Here is a 17,366-nt window from a genome sequence, read left to right on the forward strand (position 1 = left end):
CTGTATCGTCAGTGTCTCCCTCTCTACGGGATCATTACTGGATCACCCCCCAGAGTACAAATGTTCTAGGATCTCTTACCTTACAAAACATAAATCCTTTCTCCATTTCTCTATTTCCTTTGCAGTTAAAGTTCTTGAAAGATTGCTACACCTCTACCTCCATTTCTTCACCTCTAATTTCCTCTTCAATCTGTTTTCCCGACCAGTCTGCTGACGTCCACTCAGCATGGTCATCACAACGTCAAATCTCAAGGCCTTTTTTTCTGGATTTAACAGCAGCAGTCAGTGGATACGGCTGACCACTTGCTCTTTTCTGCAACTCTGTTTCCTCTGTGGCTCCTAACTTCTGGTTTCCTGTGACCTCACTGGTCCCAATTCTGTCTTCTTAGCTGACTACTTCTCTATTTGACCTCTAAATGTTGGCTTTCCTCAGGTCCCTCTCTATCTATACTGTCTCCTTAGATTGGTCTCATTCAATCCCATGTCTTTCAATATCTAAATACTGCCAATTCCTGAATGTTTATCTTCAGCCCAGGCTGCTGCCTGAACTCCAGACTTAGAGGTCCAACTGTCTGCCTCATGTCTGCCAGTTTGGCTAATAGGCATCTCAAACTCATGTCCAAAATGGAGCACATGACTCAAGTACTCAAATCGTGACCTCTTCCAGAACATCCCATCACAGTAGATGGTACCACCTTCTACCCAGCTGCTCAAGCCAGAAACTGGGGAGTCCTATTTGGTTCTTTCTCTATACTCAATCCTTCAGAAAGACCTATGGATTCTGAGGCCATCTTCTTTCTTCTCTGCCAACACCCTAGTTCTCTGGACTACTACACAAGTCTCCCAATCGGTCTATTTTCTCTGGTACACCTTCAAAGTCAAGTCCAGCAATGATCTGACTTTGCCTCATTCTCCAGCCTCATCTTAAACTACTCTCTTCATCACTCACTTTGCTCCAGCCACATTGGTTTCCTCTCTGTTCCTCAAACTACCACTTTGTTTTATGCCCCAGGGCCATTACATTCACATTGTTTGCCTGGATTGCTGTCCCCTTGTCTTTTCAAGTGTGCTGTCAGGGAGATGTTGGGGTGCTTTGTGAGTGAAGATTGTGCTAGAAACATAGGGTCTAGGCATCATCTCTCAGGATAAGGGTCCAAAGATGTGACTTCTTTTCCCAAGAAGCTGCAGTGCCTCAACGCACCCGTACGTGTCCAGTGAAAGCTGGACACAGTGGGGCCTCCTCTGGGGGCCTGTCCCTCATGCTAAATGCATGGAGACCCTTGACACGTTTTAACCCTGGCCCTGCCACTCACTGGGTGTGCCACCCTGAGCTTCGGGTCCCCTGGTATGTACCCCCCCAGCAGGATGTTAGGTGGTGCTGATACCTCAAGGCAGTATCCAGATGTGGCACTGAAGAATTCTGAATCATGCGGGAGGAAGTTCTGCCTTTCTCCAGTCCCTTTCAATCAGTCCTTCTGGATACATCAAGAAGAAAGTCTCCATTTGGGGCTGGCATGACTTTAACACCTAATATTTGCTTTTCCTCATTTTAACAAAGAGGCTCAGCGCCTTTCCCGGGTATCCCTATCTGGGTTATGCATTCCTTTCTGCAGAAAGGAAGAGAAAGGAATGTGGGGGAGGCTGAAGTATGCTCTGCTTTAACTGAAGCCTAGGGCCTGGCAAGAGACATCCTGCCTCTAAAATCATCTTAGACTATGGGAAGTTGGGGGATTAAATAAGATATACAGCACTTCTATATAATGCCTGGAATATAGTAACACATCAATAAAAGGTTATAAATACCCAGAAGAAATTAGTTTATCAAAAACTTTTCACGGGCTGGACAACTTTCCCTAAGGAAAGGTCCATGTAGTCCTCAGTAAGTCCTATTTTAGAAACAAGCAAGTTGTAGATCAAAGCAACTCGCCCCAAGTCGCTAAGCAAGTGATCACGCATGTGTGTGATCCGACCCTCCCTTCGTTTCCACTGCATCACATGGCCATCTACAGAAGGGTTCACAGGCAAGGGGAAGCAGGTCCTCCCAGGCCCTTGTGCCCCCCAGGCTCTGCTAAGCCAGCATATGGTCAGGACAGTTAACAGTGCAGAGGAAGCAGTACAGTATGGACACTAAGTGGCCTAAGCAGCTTCTAATGAGGTCTCAGCATTTGATTCTTCCCATTAAGTTGTTTTTCTTTTCCCCACGGCAAAATAAATCACGTTTTAGCTTCTAACTGGCTTTAGCCCTAAGGAAAAGTAGATGACGATTAAAGTTTACACAGGGTCTCAGTGCAGTGGCTCACACCTGTAATCTCAGCACTTTGGGAGGCTGAGGCAGACAGATCATTTGAGGTCAGGAGTTCCAAGACCATCCTGGCCAACATGGTGAAACCCTGTCTCTACAGAAATACAAAAATTAGCTGGGTGTGGTGTCGCACGCCTGTAATCCCAGCTACTCGGGAGGCTGAGGCAGGAGAATTTCTTGAACCCAGGAGGCAGAGTCTACAGTGAGCCAAGATCGTGCCATTGCACTCCAGCCTGGGTGACAAAGCGAGATTCTGTCTCAAAAAAAAAAAAAAAATAATAATAATAATAATAAAATTAAATTAAAAAATAAAAAATAAAGATACAGATTGTTTACATGTCTTCTTTCTTTTGCAAACAAGTAGTTGTGAATTAAATGGAGAGTGTTTAGACTGGGTAAGCATTCCAATTTGGAGTTTAAAGACTTTCCTACTTTCTCTTAAAGGATCATAGTATTCCAGAATAAATATGAAAAGTTCAGTCTTTGAAAACATTCCATCCCATGAAGGAAGGTAAGTGAAGGCAAGCTGCAGGTTTCTCCTCCCAAACACACTAACTCATAATTCACACACTGGAGTAAGCAAGCAGTAGACATTTATCCCAAACACACTAACTCATAATTCACACACTGGAGTAAGCAAGCAGTAGACATTTATCCCAAACACACTAACTCATAATTCACACACCGGAGTAAGCAAGCAGTAGACATTTAGAGAGAACCCAAGAATGCGCGTCTTTCTCTTGCTCGGGCACTGCTGCTGCTTTTGTCAAAAGGCCGAGAGGAACAGAAATGAAAGGACTCTGGGCTCCAGGCAGGGCAGACCTAGCGTGGCTGCTCAGCTACCAACACCAAGCTCTTGGGCCATTTCAGTGGCCTCTTCCATCTCTCAAAGGTTCCTGCCTTCCCATCCCCTCTCTAGTAGGGCTGAGCTTCCCTACCCTGAGGCAAAACAGCTGCTCTCTTCTCCAACCTATCCCCCCTCCCACCCCAAGCCTGGGAAGGAATAATTTGTTTTTCTGTGTATTAATCACCTGAAAGCAGATGGGAGCTAATCAGAACTCCATTCTGAACAGTGTTTGGCCAGGAGTGTTAAAGAATGGGTATATTCCCTGTGTTTTTTAAACTTCAGGAAATTGATTTAGGACAAATTGATTTAGGACACAGCTGGCATTTTAAAAACTAAAATCCAGCGGAAGAAAACAGAAGTTACCAGACCACACTATGTCATGACTACACACACACACCCTCCTCTGTAAGAAAAATTCCACAAAGCAGTGCTTACCCTTCTTGTAGTAGGTATATATAGGTGTGAAGTCATGAGTGAATGACCAAGGCCATGTAAATTTAGTTGGAACACAGGCTTTATGAGGTGTAAAAGAGGGAAAGGAAAGTGGGGAGTTACATTAGGAGAGGATTATGGAATGCCTAGCATGTCAAACCAAATAATTGGGCTTTAGTCTCTTAAGTCATGGAAAACCACCAGAAAGTTTTAAGGGTAGAGAGGAATGGGAATGGATGGTGAAACTAGTTTTCTAAAGTATGGAGAGAGACCTGGAGAGGGAAGAGATTAAAAGTAGAGTAAAGTTAAGAGGCTGTTAAATAGTCTAAGAAACGATACGGGGTGAACCAGAGTAATGGGGATGGAGATTTATAAAGATTTAGGCTGGGTGCAGTGGCTCACACCTGTAATCCCAGTGCTTTGGCAGACCAAGGTGGGAGGATCACTTGAGGCCAAGAGTTCAAGACCAGCCTAGGCAACATAGTGAGACCCTGTCTCTACAAAAAATTTTTACAAAATTAGCTGGGTGTGGTGGTGCACACCTCTAGTCCCAGCTAGTTGGGAGGCTGGGGTTAAGAGGTTCACTTGAGTCCAGGAGTTCAAGGCTGCAGTAAGCTATGATCGTGTTACTGCACTCCAGCCTGGGTGATGGAGCAAGACTCTGTCTCTGAAAAACAACAATAAAAAATTGTAATAAAATTAAAAGATTTAGGATGTAGAAATGCCAGAACTTGGTGGCCATGTAGAGACAGCAGATAAAGAATGGCATAAAAATGATGCCCAGCTAAATGCAATGTTGCATCTTGGATTATATCCTAGAACAAAAGAAAATTAGTGGAAAAACTGGTAAAATCTGAATAAAGCCTGGAGCTTAGTAATACTAATACACCAAACAATGTTGGTTTCTCAGTTTTGACAAATATACCATGGTATACAGAAGTTGTTAACATTATAGAAACTGAGTAACGGGTATAAGGACCCTGTATTATCTTTGCAATTTTTCTGTAAAACTAAATTTATTCCAAAATAAAACACTTATTAAAATAAATGATGCCTGGGTTTCTGACTTGGGCACTTGGGAAACCAGGTGGCTCTAATTCTCTAAGACGGAATGTCATAGAGGAGGTTTGGAGAGGGGCAGATGGTAAGGCTCAGTTTTAGACATACTGAGTTCGATGTCCCTAAATCTAGAGGGTGAGCTATCTAGGAATGAGTTGATTTGGAGCTCAGGAAAGAGATCCGGGTTGGCAAAACAACACTGAGAGTCAGGATGGGTTTGCAGGCTGGCCTGAGATTGCCCTGGGGACACTTATATTCAAAGGCAGAGAACCGTATGTCATCCCTGGTGAGGCCTGAATGCAGAAAAACAAGTTTACCAATCATTATACACTTACTGAGCACTTACCACATGCCAGGCCCTGAACTAAATGTTTACCTATATTACCTCATGGAATTCTCCTATCTACCACATGGAATAGGTGCTATTTCAATCATTGTACAGATGGGAAAATCATGTAGCAGGAGAGCCTGGGCTTTAGTAGCAGAACTCCACTGGGTAGGGCATCAGAATCACCTGTGGCGCTATTTTTTTTTTTTTTTTTTTGAGACAGAGTCTCGCTCCACCGCCCAGGCTGGAGTGCAGTGGCGTGATCTCCACTCACTGCAAGCTCCGCCTCCCGGGTTCACGCCATTCTCCTGCCTCAGCCTCCTGAGCAGCTGGGACTACAAGCACCCGCCACCTCGCCCGGCTAGTTTTTTGTATTTTTTTTAGTAGAGACGGGGGTTTCACCATGTTAGCCAGGATAGTCTCGATCTCCTGACCTCGTGATCCGCCCGCCTCGGCCTCCCAAAGTGCTGGGATTACAGGCTTGAGACACCGTGCCCGGCCACCTGTGGCACTTTTAAAATAGATGCCTTACACCTAGGAATCTAGCTAAAAGCTCAAACCTATGCATATTCCTGGTGGTGTTGGAGGTTGAATCAACTGTAGTGATGTGAATCATCTCTTTTCTCCCATTTACTCAACAATTAGCTTTCTTCTTATGGTATAAGGCATTTACCATTGGTGTATTAAACAGTGTATAAGACACCCAAATCTAATGTTAACCCAATACTTTAACATGAACGTTAGGATCAGTAGGTATTATCTTAGATGACACATTTCATCACATACAAACCAAAAACCTATCTGTATATGGTATTAAGAGGAGCACAGAATTGGATAAAGTAGGGTTTATCCTAGTCTGAGACCAAATGGTTTTGGCATGTGGTTCCTAGACCGGCAGCATCAGTAGCAACTGGAAATGTGAGGTGAACATTCTGAAACACACATCTGGTTAAGAACCACTGTTTTAGTGACTTTAACCACAAAACATCTACATTGTTCCCTAAAGGTAGGCTAAGAGAAAAACGGGTATCTGGTTAACTGCCCATGATACATCAATCTAATGGAAAATTATGCAACTCTCAACAAGAAAAAGCATATGTATGTGTATTGATATAAAACAATTTCTAATATAGTGTTAAGTGAAATAAGGAATATATAGAACATTAAAAATACTTTTTAGCCGGGCACAGTGGCCACGCCTGTAATCCCAGCACTGGGAAGCCAAGGCAGGCAGACTGCTTGAGCCCAGGAGTTCAAGACCAACCTGAATGACATGGTGAGACCCTGTCTCCATGAAAAACATAAAAACTAGCTGGGCATTGGTGGTGTACGCCTGTAATCCCAGCTACTCAGGAGGCTGAGATGGGAGGATCACTTGGCCCCAGGAGGCAGAGGTTATAGTGAGCCAAGATTACGCCACAGCACTCCAGCCTGGGCTAGAGTAAGACCCTGTCTCTAAATAAATAAATAAATCTAAAAAATTTAAAGGGGGCATGTGTCTGTATGTATGTACACATTACACAGTAAAAGAGTACCTCTTAAAAAACATAAGAAATTAGTAGCTGAAGTTTCCTCCCGGAAGGGAAGCCGGAAGCAGGTGATTGGATTATAGGGATGGGAGAAACATTTTTCTTTTTTTTTTTTTTTTGAGACGGAGTCTCGTTCTGTTGCCAGGCTGGAGTACAGTGGCACAATCTAGGCTTACTACAACCTCTGCCTCCCGAGTTCAAGCGATTCTCCTGCCTCAGCCTCCCCAGTAGCTGGGACTAGGGGTGTGCGCCACCACACCTGGCTAATTTTTGTATTTTTAGTAGAGACAGGGTTTTACCATGTTGGTCAGGATGGTCTTGTTCTCTTGACCTCGTGATCCGCCCGCCTCGGCCTCCCAAAGTGCTGGGATTATAGGCATGAGCCACCACACCCAGCTATGGAAGAAATATTTTTCACTACATGTTTTTGTACTGTTTGCATGTTTTATTAAGTGCATATATTATTCATTCAGATTAATTAATTTAAAAAAATTTAAGTTTAAGGGCAAACATAACCACTACTTTAGAAAGAATGGAGATATTAGCAAGTAAAATATATGAAAGAGCTAGTTGGAAAGGAACCAAGAGTGGAGTAGAACGTGCGCAGCTGCTAAAGGGTGCTGGGTGTTAACGGAGGGCGGAGCAGGAAGAAAAGTCAGACCTGGCAAAAAGATCAGTTTCCCTCCATATCTTTTCTGAGGTAATATTAGGTAAACTGAGACCCGGACCAGAGGGCTCAATTATATCCATAGTCATCTTTATTCTGAATTAACCATTTATCAAGAGTGCACCTGAAAAGAGTAGAAAAAAATAAAGGAGCCCATCAAAAAAAGTTGGCAAATGGGAGGGAGAGCATGATGTTAGGAGCCCTGTTTGGGGAAGGAAATGTTGTCCAGGTCATGGATGCCATTTTTGTCAATGATTCGAACACTGAAGGTTGGCAGATTCAGGATGAAGCGTTTCTGGAGCTGCAGAGAGACATGGAGGAAATCAGTCAACAAATAATTACTAACTATGTGCCAGGCTCTGTTCTAGACACTGGGGATACAAGCAAACAAAAATCCCTGCTTTTGTAGAACTGAAATTCTATTGGAGGCAGCTGGCAGTAGGGCACGAGTACTCTAGTGGTAGAGGGTACCAAACGGCAGCTGGAGGATCACTGAGAGGCAGGGAGGCTGAAATGGGAGATGCCGCTAAAAGCCTGTCTCTGGTCAGTCAGCTGATGAAAGAATGAGACAATCCAGTGTTCTGTTCCCCATAGTCTGTTACCCATCAGTCTGGTAAACACAGACGTCTCTCTTAAAATGTCTCAAGATAATAAGCTAACCAAACGTGATTGCCCTCAGAACAAAGCAGAGGCCAGGAGCAGTGGCTCAGGCCTGTAATTGGGAGTTTGAGGTGGGAGAATATCTTGAGCCCAGGAGTTCAAGACCAGCCTAGGCAACATAGCAAGACCCCATCTCTTAAAAACAAAATAATGAGGTGGGTGTGGTGGTGCCTGTCTGTAGTCTCAGCTACTTGGGAGGATCGCTTGAGTTCCAGAAGTCCAGGCTGCAGCGAGCTATGATGGTGCCACTGCACTCCACTCCAGCCTTGGTGACAAAGCGAGACCCCATTCAAAAAAAAAAAAAGGGAGGGGGGGGAATGGGGTAGGCACTGTGGACTGAAACCAAAAGGCTTGTGTAAGAGGCAAACTGACATTACTCCCAATGCTTCTGCTCTTAATTTTCTACTCTCTTACTAAACCATGAGTTCAAGTTCATCCTTAAGCCACAGGAACAGTAAAAGAATGAAAAAACTAATGTGGCTGGCTTTTGACCTCCCCATCCTCCATCCATACCCAAAGCCTTAGACTCTAAGGAGAAATATTAGAAAGGGTGTGTTCTGTAATCTTGGCCTCACAAACCAAAGTCTACTCTCGCCTTCTGCCCAAAGCTTCCTAGTTGCTTTCTATGGCCTTCCTGAATTCTTAGGGAAGGCTTTCTCTCCAGATTACAAAGACTCATGCACTATTAAGGAAGCAGGCAGTACGGCAATTCCAGGTGGCACAAGAACACAGCAGGTATAAAGTCTAGGGCAGGGCCGGGCGTGGTGGCGGCTCACGCCTGTAATTCCAGCATTTTGGGAGGCTGAGGCAGGCGGATCACCTGAGGTCAGGAGTGGCCAACGTGGTGAAACTCTGTCGCTACTAAAAATACAAAAAATTAGCCGGGTATGGTGGTGGGCACCTGTAATCCCTGCTACTCAGAAGGCTAAGGCAAGAGAATTCCTTGAACCCAGAGGCGGAGGTTGCAGTAAGCTGAAATCGTGCCACTGCACTCCAGCCTGGGCAACAAGAGCGAAACTCGGTCTCAAATTAAAAAAAAGTTTAGGGCAGAAGTTCTTCAAGTACAGCCTCAGTACTTGATGCAAACCTGTACTTTGCTACCACCTGCAGCAAAATCACCTACAATTGCCAGTTAAAGCAGAGCTTCCCAGTTTGTACCTCAGAACAGTGGAATCAGAATTGAGGGTTGGGCAGAGATGGCAATCTGTTTTAACAAGTTTCCCAGGTGACACTTATACACACTACAATTTGAGAACCACTGGTTTGGATAAACCAGAAAGAATTAAATTATAAAGCTGACATTGAGGAGGTAATCTGTGAGAGAAAAATGAGCTTGCTACCCACACCAAACTCTATCCCTGGTAGCAACTTCACATCTGGTTAGTGGGTATGTATTACACCTTCTGGCAAAAATCAGAAAAAATATAACCGAGGAACAGGAACAACACTGGCAAACAGACACAAACATTCCTTTCAGGATCCCATGGGAACTACTCACCTCCTCCAGACATTTCCTAAGAAGCTCCACTGCCCTCTCACGTGAGATAGCTGGAAGAGAACACAGAGACCAAGCATTCCGGTGCTGTCATTAAATCCAACTCTCAGCAGCTTTTGATGAAGTTTCAAATCTTAATCAAAGCTGACTTCTTCAGGCCTGAGTGCCACACAAACGGCAAAGGCAAAAAATGCTTTGCCTTCTAGTCTGCAACCAACTTACTCCACATGCAGCTGGGGGTGCCCCAGACCCAGTGCTCCAGCAGCTACAAGCCACTGCAAATTGATTTGCTACACTGAGGGTAAGCATGAAGGAATTCTGCCTCCCCTGGCCAGGGCCCGCCTCTGAAGAAGTCCAGCAGCCTGTCTCTCTTTATCATAACCCACCCTTTTCACTCCCCCATAGTCCAGGGTTTAAATCAATTCCATCTGCCCTCGTCAGCTGCAAATCAGGGAAAGAGAGGACAGGGTCAGAATTTCAGCCTTGTTTTCCCAGCTGGGTCTCTGTTTAACAATGGGAAGAGAATTCATAGGATGGGGCTAAGACTTTGCCAAAACAGGAGCCAAAGGAACTGTCTGTGGGCATGGCAAACTGGGATGGCATGTTATGCACTCGGGCTTCAGGGGTGGCTAGTGGTTATTTTGGTGGGCAAATCAGCTGAATTACTGACAGATGCCAAATCAAGAAAGTCACTGGGAGGCCAGGCTAATTCTTTTCAGGATGTGGCCTGGAGCTCTAGTGTGGCTAAGGTTGAGCGAGAGGGTAGCACCAAAGAAGAATGAACATGCCAGATTCTTATGATACTGACAGTGAAGAATGGAATGTAAGGAGAGAAGTGGTTATCTGTGCTTCATCTATAGTCTGTAAAAGCTAAGAATTCCAAAGTACCCATTGCCCACAGAGGCTAAAGTTGAGGTTAGGATTGGGGTCAGAAGATGGAACTCAGCACAAAAACATCCCTGTGTCTGGGAAGTCCTAACCAGAGCACTTAGGCAAGAGGAGGAAATAAAGAGTACCCAAATTGGAAAGCAGGAAGTCAAATGTCCCCATTTGCAGATGACATGATCTTCTATACAGAAAAACCTAAAGACCCTACCAGAAAATTCTTACATCTGATAAATGAATTCCATAAAGTTGCAGGATACAAAATTAATATACAAAAACCAGTGTTTCTATACACAAACTAGCTGAAAAAGAAATCAAGAAGGCAATCCCGTTTACAATAGATACAAAAATCAAAGAAACTAAAATACCGAGGAAGAAATTTAACCAAGGAGGTAAAAGACCTCTATAACGAAAACTATAAAACACTGATGAAGTAAGTTTAAGAGGATACAAATGAAATGGAAATATACCTCATGCTCATGGATCAGAAGAATTAATATTATTAAGATGACAACACTACCCAAAGAAATTTATATATTCAATGCAATCCCTATCAAAACACCAATGACATGCCTCACAGAATTAGGGAAAAAAATCCTAAGATTTGTATGGAACCACAAAAGACTATGAATAGCTAAAGCAATCCTGAGCAAAAAGAACAAATCTAGTAGTTGATACCACTACCACACTTCAAAATATACCACAAAGTTGTAGTAACCAAAACAGCATGCTACTGGCATAAAAATAGACACACAGACCAATTAAACAGAATAGAGAAATTAAGAAATTAAGCCACATATCTACATTTGACTTTTGATGAAGGTACCAAGAACACTCATTGGGGAAAGGACAGTTTCTTCAATAAATGGTGCTAGAAAAACTGGATATCCATACACAGAAGAATAAAACCAGACCCTCACCTCTTACCCTATACAAAATTCAACTCAAAATGGATCAAAGACCTCAATTTAAGACCCAAAACTAGAAGAAAACACAAGGGAAAAGCCTCAGGACATTGATCTGGAAAAAGATTTTATGAATAATCTCATGAACACAGGCAATAAAAGCAAAAATAAACAAATGGGATTATATCAAACTAAAAAATGCTTCTGCATAGCAAAGGAAACAATTGAGCGAAAAGGCAACTACAGAATGGGAGAAAATACATGCAAACTACTCATCCAACAGGGAGTTAACATCCAGAAAATATAAGGAACTGAAATAGCTCAATAGAGAACAAAAATTCAATTAAAAAATGGGCATATGATCTCAAAAGACATTTCACAAGACATACAAATGGCCTACAAATATATGGGAAAAAAATGCTCAACATCACTAATCATCACAGAAATGTAAATCACAACTACAATGAGGTAACATCTCATCCCAGTTAGGAATAGCTATTATCAAAAAGACAAAAAATAACAAATGCTGGCAAGAATGTAGAGAAAAGGAAATTCTTTACACACTGTTGGTGGGAATGCAAACTAGTATAGCCACTAGGAAGAATAGTATGTTGGTCCCTCAAAAAACTACAAATAGAACTACCATATGATCTGGCAATCCCACAACTGGGAATTTATCCAAAAGAAAGAAAACCATTATATTGGATGAAATCACTATATCACTGGGGAAATACTGCACCCCAGTGTTTACTGCAACACTATTCACAATAGCCAAGATATGGAATCTAGGTGTCTGAGAACAGATCAATGGATACAGAAAATGTGGTAGATATACACCATGAAATACTATTCATCCATAAAAAAGGAAATCCTGTCATTCAATATGAATGGAACTGGAGGATATTCTGTTAAATGAAATAAGCCAGGAACAAAGTTAAAACACTGCACGTTCTCACTCATATGTGGAAGCTAAAAAAGCTGATCTCATAGAAGTAAAAAGTAGAATAGAGGATACTAGAGGCTGAGAAATCCTCTGCAAGGGATGGGGGACATTTGTTAAAAGATACAAAATTGGCAGGGCAGAGTGGCTCACTCTTGTAATTCCAACACTTTGGGAGGGCAAGGCAGGTGGATCACTTGAAGTCAGGAGTTCTAGACCAGCCAGACCAACATGGTGAAACCCTGTCTCTACAAAAAATACAAAAACTAGACAGGCGTGGTGGCACATGCCTGTAATCCCAGCTACTTGGGAGGCTGAGGTACGAGAATCACTTGAACCTGGGAGGCAGAGGTTACTGTGAGCCGAGATCACTCCACTGCACTCCAGCCTGGGTGACAGAGGGAGACTCTGTCTCAAACCAAAAAAAAAAAAGATACAAAATTATGGCTAGACAGAGGAATAAGCTGTACTGTACTGTTCTATACCACTGTAAAATGACTATGGCTCACAATATATACTTTCAAATAGCTACAAGGAGGATACTAAATGTTCCCAACACAAAATGATAAATGTTTGAGATGATCGATATACCAGCTACCCTGATCTGTTTACATGTATTGAAACACCATGATGTACTCTATGAATATATGTACAATTATTATTTGTCAATTACAAAATAAAATTTTTAAAAAGCATCCCTGTATCGGAAGTTTTGCCAAGCTGACGCTTTATGGACAAGCAGAGCGACAGCTTTTTCTTTCAAGAGGGGGCAGCCATTGGGTGACAACCAAGGGAAGGTTCAGATTTGTAGCCTTAGAAAGCTTTGATGTTTAAGCAAAGAAACCTTCAGCTGACATGCTGGGGACCTGTTCATCCTCGCAAGTTCAAAACAAATATACAGCTACTTGCTTTACCCACTCATCCTTTACTGAGATGCCAATAAGCATCTAGGCAAAGCAAAGTAAGTGAAAAAACTTGAACTCTTAGAACTGAAGAACTTTAGAACCCAATAAAAATGTTTTATTCACTATGACATCTATTCCAAACCTCCTTCGAAACAAAACCCAGCTCTAGAGATACATACTATCTCATTTTGCCTGGCAAAAAATGGGACTTACATCAGCTTTTGGAAGACTGACAGAAGAGTGCAGCTTCCAGAGGGGGACCTGCTTGTGCTTCTTAGGATCCATCCTATTCAAGCCCTGCCACCCAACTCCAAGGGTGGACAAACCTGGGAAGCAGCTGAGGGCCGGGCTCTGCCACTGCTCCCTCCCTAGAGTGTTAATACTTACTCGGTGTGTAGTATCGGTCTAGGATACTGAGAGTCAGGAAGGCACCATAGCCATGGGCTGCAAAAGGGGCCTTGGCCAAGGCTGCAAGGTAGTCCATGTAATAGAGCGCTGGCCCTTCATGCTCATCATAGCCAGCCAGGAGGAGGTTCACATGATATGGGGTCTGCAAAGAAAAGATACGGTAAAGTGATAACTAAAACAGAACACCAACATCTCTTCCCATGGCAAATGAGAATATTCTGACTCTTGATGAGAAAGAAAATATTAGCAGCAACTGAGTAAATCACAATGAAGTAAAAATGTAGGGAAATCTAGAGGACCTGGAGTATGGTAACAGGCCAAGGGATATCGGCTTGTTCTCTTCGAACAGAAGGGCATTTGGAGCACTTTAGGTATATGAAAAAGCTGCCATCTTCTTAAAGTCCACGGATGAGAACCTGTATAAAAGCACTTCTTCAAAAGTATTTGATAGCAAAACAGAGTGACTATAGTTAATAATAGCTTAATTGTATATTTTAAAATAACTAAAAGAGTATAATTGGATTGTTTGTCACACAAAGGAGGAATGATTGAGGTGAGAGATACCCCATTTACCCTGATGTGATTATGACACATTTTATGCCTGTATCAAAATATCCCATATACCCAATAAATATATACACTTACTATGAACGCACAAAAATTTAAAACAAAAAAAAAATTTTAAGCACTGGAAAGGCAAAGCATAGGTGCTCTTTTGTCATTCCTAATTGTTGAAACCAATAAACAATTCTGAGAGTGCCAGGCCACGGACTGAAAAAAGCAGATGCTCCAACCCCATCAAATGAAATAAACAAACTCAGTCTGGGCATCTGGACCAATCCCAAATCGTAAACTGTATGCCCACTACTAAAAAAACAACTTATAGCTGGGTGCAGTAGCTCAGAGGTATAATCCCAGCACTTTGGGAAGCTGAGGTGGCAGGCTTGCTTGAGCCCAGGAGTTTGAGACCAGCCTAGGTAATATAGTGGGACTTTGTTTCTACCAAAACACTAAAAAATTAGCTGGGCATGATGGCGCACACCTGTGGTCCCAGCTACTCAGGAGGCTAAGGTGGGAGGATCACTTGAGCCAAGGAGGTCAAGGCTACCATGAGCCGTGATTGTGCCACTGAACTCCAGCCTGGGTTCAAAAAACAAGAGAAAGAGAGAGAAAAGAAACAACTCATGGGGTGGGAGGGATAGTAAGTCTCAAATATTTAAGTCAAATCACCAGACTTAACTGAAAAGTAATTTTGAGACAAATAAAAAGCAATAAAAAAAATTATAACTTGGATTTATAGGTATCTTTTCTTTGTATTACCTGCAAATCTAAAAACATGAGTTTTATAGAGAACCGTGACCAAGTCTGCGTTGCTCTTCATCTCCAAATGGATGATTATTTTTTTCTACACCAGCTGCGCCATTTACCATGTTAAATTCAGTCTGATGCCCCCAGGCATCAGGGGTGGGACTTCGATTTTATATGGCTTTCTTTTTCTCTGCAGGATGTGTTTCTCCTCTTGCATTTACTACAGCGGGGAGTAAGCAGGCCTTGCCCATGGATATGTCCTCATCCCTAAATTTGTGTATGTATTTAATTAAACGCACAGTAAGTGAGACACCTCATTATGAAGCATGAAGTGTAACAGCTAATGGTCCTAAAAGTGGCATTTAACATTCTTTGAACACTGATTAACACGGCCACTTGGCAGCCTTAAAAAACTCATGGTTTTTGCTTTTTTTGGGGGGGAGGAGTTGGGAGGGGAGTAACAGGATTTTGTTCTGTCGCCCAGGCTGGAGTGCAGTGGTGCAATCATAGCTCACTGCAGCCTCAAACTCCTAGGCTCAGGTGAATTTCCCACCTCAGCCTCCTGGGCAGCTAGGACTATAGGCACCTACCACCATGCCCTGCTAATTTATTATATTTTTTTAAGAGATGAGGTCTTGGCTGGGCACGGTGGCTCACACCTGTAATCCCAGCATTTTGGGAGGCCGAGGCAGGCAGCTTACTTGAGGTTAGGAGTTTGAGACCCGCCTGGCCAACGTGGTGAAACCTTGTCTCTACTAAAAATACAAAAATTAGCCAGGCATGGTGGCACGAGCCTGTAATCCCAGCTACTTTGGAGGCTGAGGCATGAGAATCACTTGAACCTGGGAGGCAGAGGCTGCAGTGAGCTGAGATGGTGCCATTGCACCACTCTAGCCTGGGCAATAGAGCAAGACTCTATCTCCAAAATAAAAAAAATAAATAAATAAAAAGAGAGATGGGGTCTCACTATGTTGCCCAGGCTGGTCTTCAACTTCTAGGCTCAAGCAATCCTTCCACCTTGGCCTCCCAAAGTGCTGGGATGACAGTCTTGAGCCATCGTGCCTAGCAGGAAACTCATGTTATATACTTAATTGGAATTCTAAGCCAGCTGTGCTAAGTAGGAAGGGTTCCTAACATCACCTGGAGATTACAGAGTAGTCCTCACCTCCAAATAAGTTTCTGTTTTAGTGATAAGACAGTGGGTAGTCCCAGAGAGAAATAAGTTGACCAGCAGTCAAGACTTCTGAGAAGATCATTATCTACCTATCGTATTTCCCAATGAGTAGTGTGCTGCACTCTGCCAAGCTCTGGAATTCTCTGTGCATTCTGAGTACCTTCTTAGTAAATCTGACCTTAGGCAAAAAACTTAATTCCTATGAGCTTCTGGGTTTTTTTTAATATGTAAAACTGGGTTAATTAATCTTTCTCCTTTCTATCTTCTAGGGAATATAATGAGAAAAAATAATAATGGTAAAGCATCCCAAACTCTGGAAGAAAAGATGCTACCAAAAGTCCTACTATATATATATATATATATATATATTTTTTTTTTTTTTTTTTTTTGAGAGGGAGTCTTGCTCTGTCGCCCAGGCTGGGGTGCAGTGGCCGGATCTCAGCTCACTGCAAGCTCCGCCTCCCGGGTTTACGCCATTCTCCTGCCTCAGCCTCCCGAGTAGCTGGGACTACAGGCGCCCGCCACCTCGCCCGGCTAGTTTTTTTTTTGTATTTTTTAGTAGAGATGGGGTTTCACCGTGTTAGCCAGGATGGTCTCAATCTCCTGACCTCGTGATCTGCCCGTCTCGGCCTCCCAAAGTGCTGGGATTACAGGCTTGAGCCACCGCGCCCAGCCACAATATTAACTACATCCCAGTCTGTTTTTGAAAGCTTATCACTTTAAACAACAACAAACCTGCTTTAATTAGCTCCAGATTTTAACAATGCTATTAGTTATATATAAGTGTGAAAACAGTACTGCAAAATCTGGCAGACATAGAATATCTTGGTGTTCTTACAGTTTAAATTAGAAGACAGAACGAGGGAGGAAGAGAGGCAGAATAGCAAAGAGAAACTGGTTTCCCTCCCCAAGAGAATTAATAATACAGTCTTTTACCTATCACAAAGTAAGTTAAATCTTTTTGCTAAGAGGATAAACTCTACTCTTCTCTACTAACTAGCCAGAACACTCGCTGTATAGTTAGCCAAGACAATTTCATCAAGTTGCAATGGTATATTAAGTATTCCCCCAGATACTCAGAGGCCTTAACAAGCAGAACCCAGATGTTTTGTCTTCAATGAAGATCTTGTCCATACTATGAGATTCAATTGTTTAGAACAATAAATGTTATTTAAAATCCACTACCAGAAAATTTTAGATGAAAAAGGATGTCAACAGAATTCCAGAAGTAAGCTGCATCACTTAATTGGTCTATATAGTATCATTTACTCATGCTTAGGCATCTGACGCACACGTACACTTACCAAAGTTGGTATTCAGAAGCTACAACTCCTGGTATTGAAGATAACTCACAAATTATTGTGTGACTTTGAATTATCAACTTTTGCATGTGTGAGATGCTTAAGCATAAATAAATGGTGTTATCTAGACTAATTAAATCAATACATCTGTGCAACAACTTGCAGTTTGTGAAATTCTTCTGACAATGCTCCACCAAAGATCTTTGGCTTGGCTGGGCACA

The 17,366-nt window shown here is 42.6% G+C and overlaps 1 protein-coding gene across 1 annotated transcript in view; it reads right to left on the bottom strand.

The window, feature by feature from the left end:
- Positions 1-7,233: 7,233 nt before the first annotated feature.
- Positions 7,234-17,366, bottom strand: part of PSMB2 (proteasome 20S subunit beta 2) — a 623,524-nt gene continuing 613,391 nt past the window's right edge. Inside the window, exons 5-7 of the mRNA XM_050800668.1 lie at positions 13,342-13,504; positions 9,323-9,372; positions 7,234-7,465 (exon numbers count right to left, since the gene is read on the bottom strand). Coding sequence (XP_050656625.1) covers positions 7,358-7,465; positions 9,323-9,372; positions 13,342-13,504 — 321 coding nt within the window. The 3' untranslated portion in view covers positions 7,234-7,357. The remainder of the gene's footprint in view (positions 7,466-9,322; positions 9,373-13,341; positions 13,505-17,366) is intronic.

The sequence above is a fragment of the Macaca thibetana genome, chromosome 1 (genome assembly GCF_024542745.1).
Source record: "Macaca thibetana thibetana isolate TM-01 chromosome 1, ASM2454274v1, whole genome shotgun sequence".
Classification (NCBI taxonomy): domain Eukaryota; kingdom Metazoa; phylum Chordata; class Mammalia; order Primates; family Cercopithecidae; genus Macaca; species Macaca thibetana.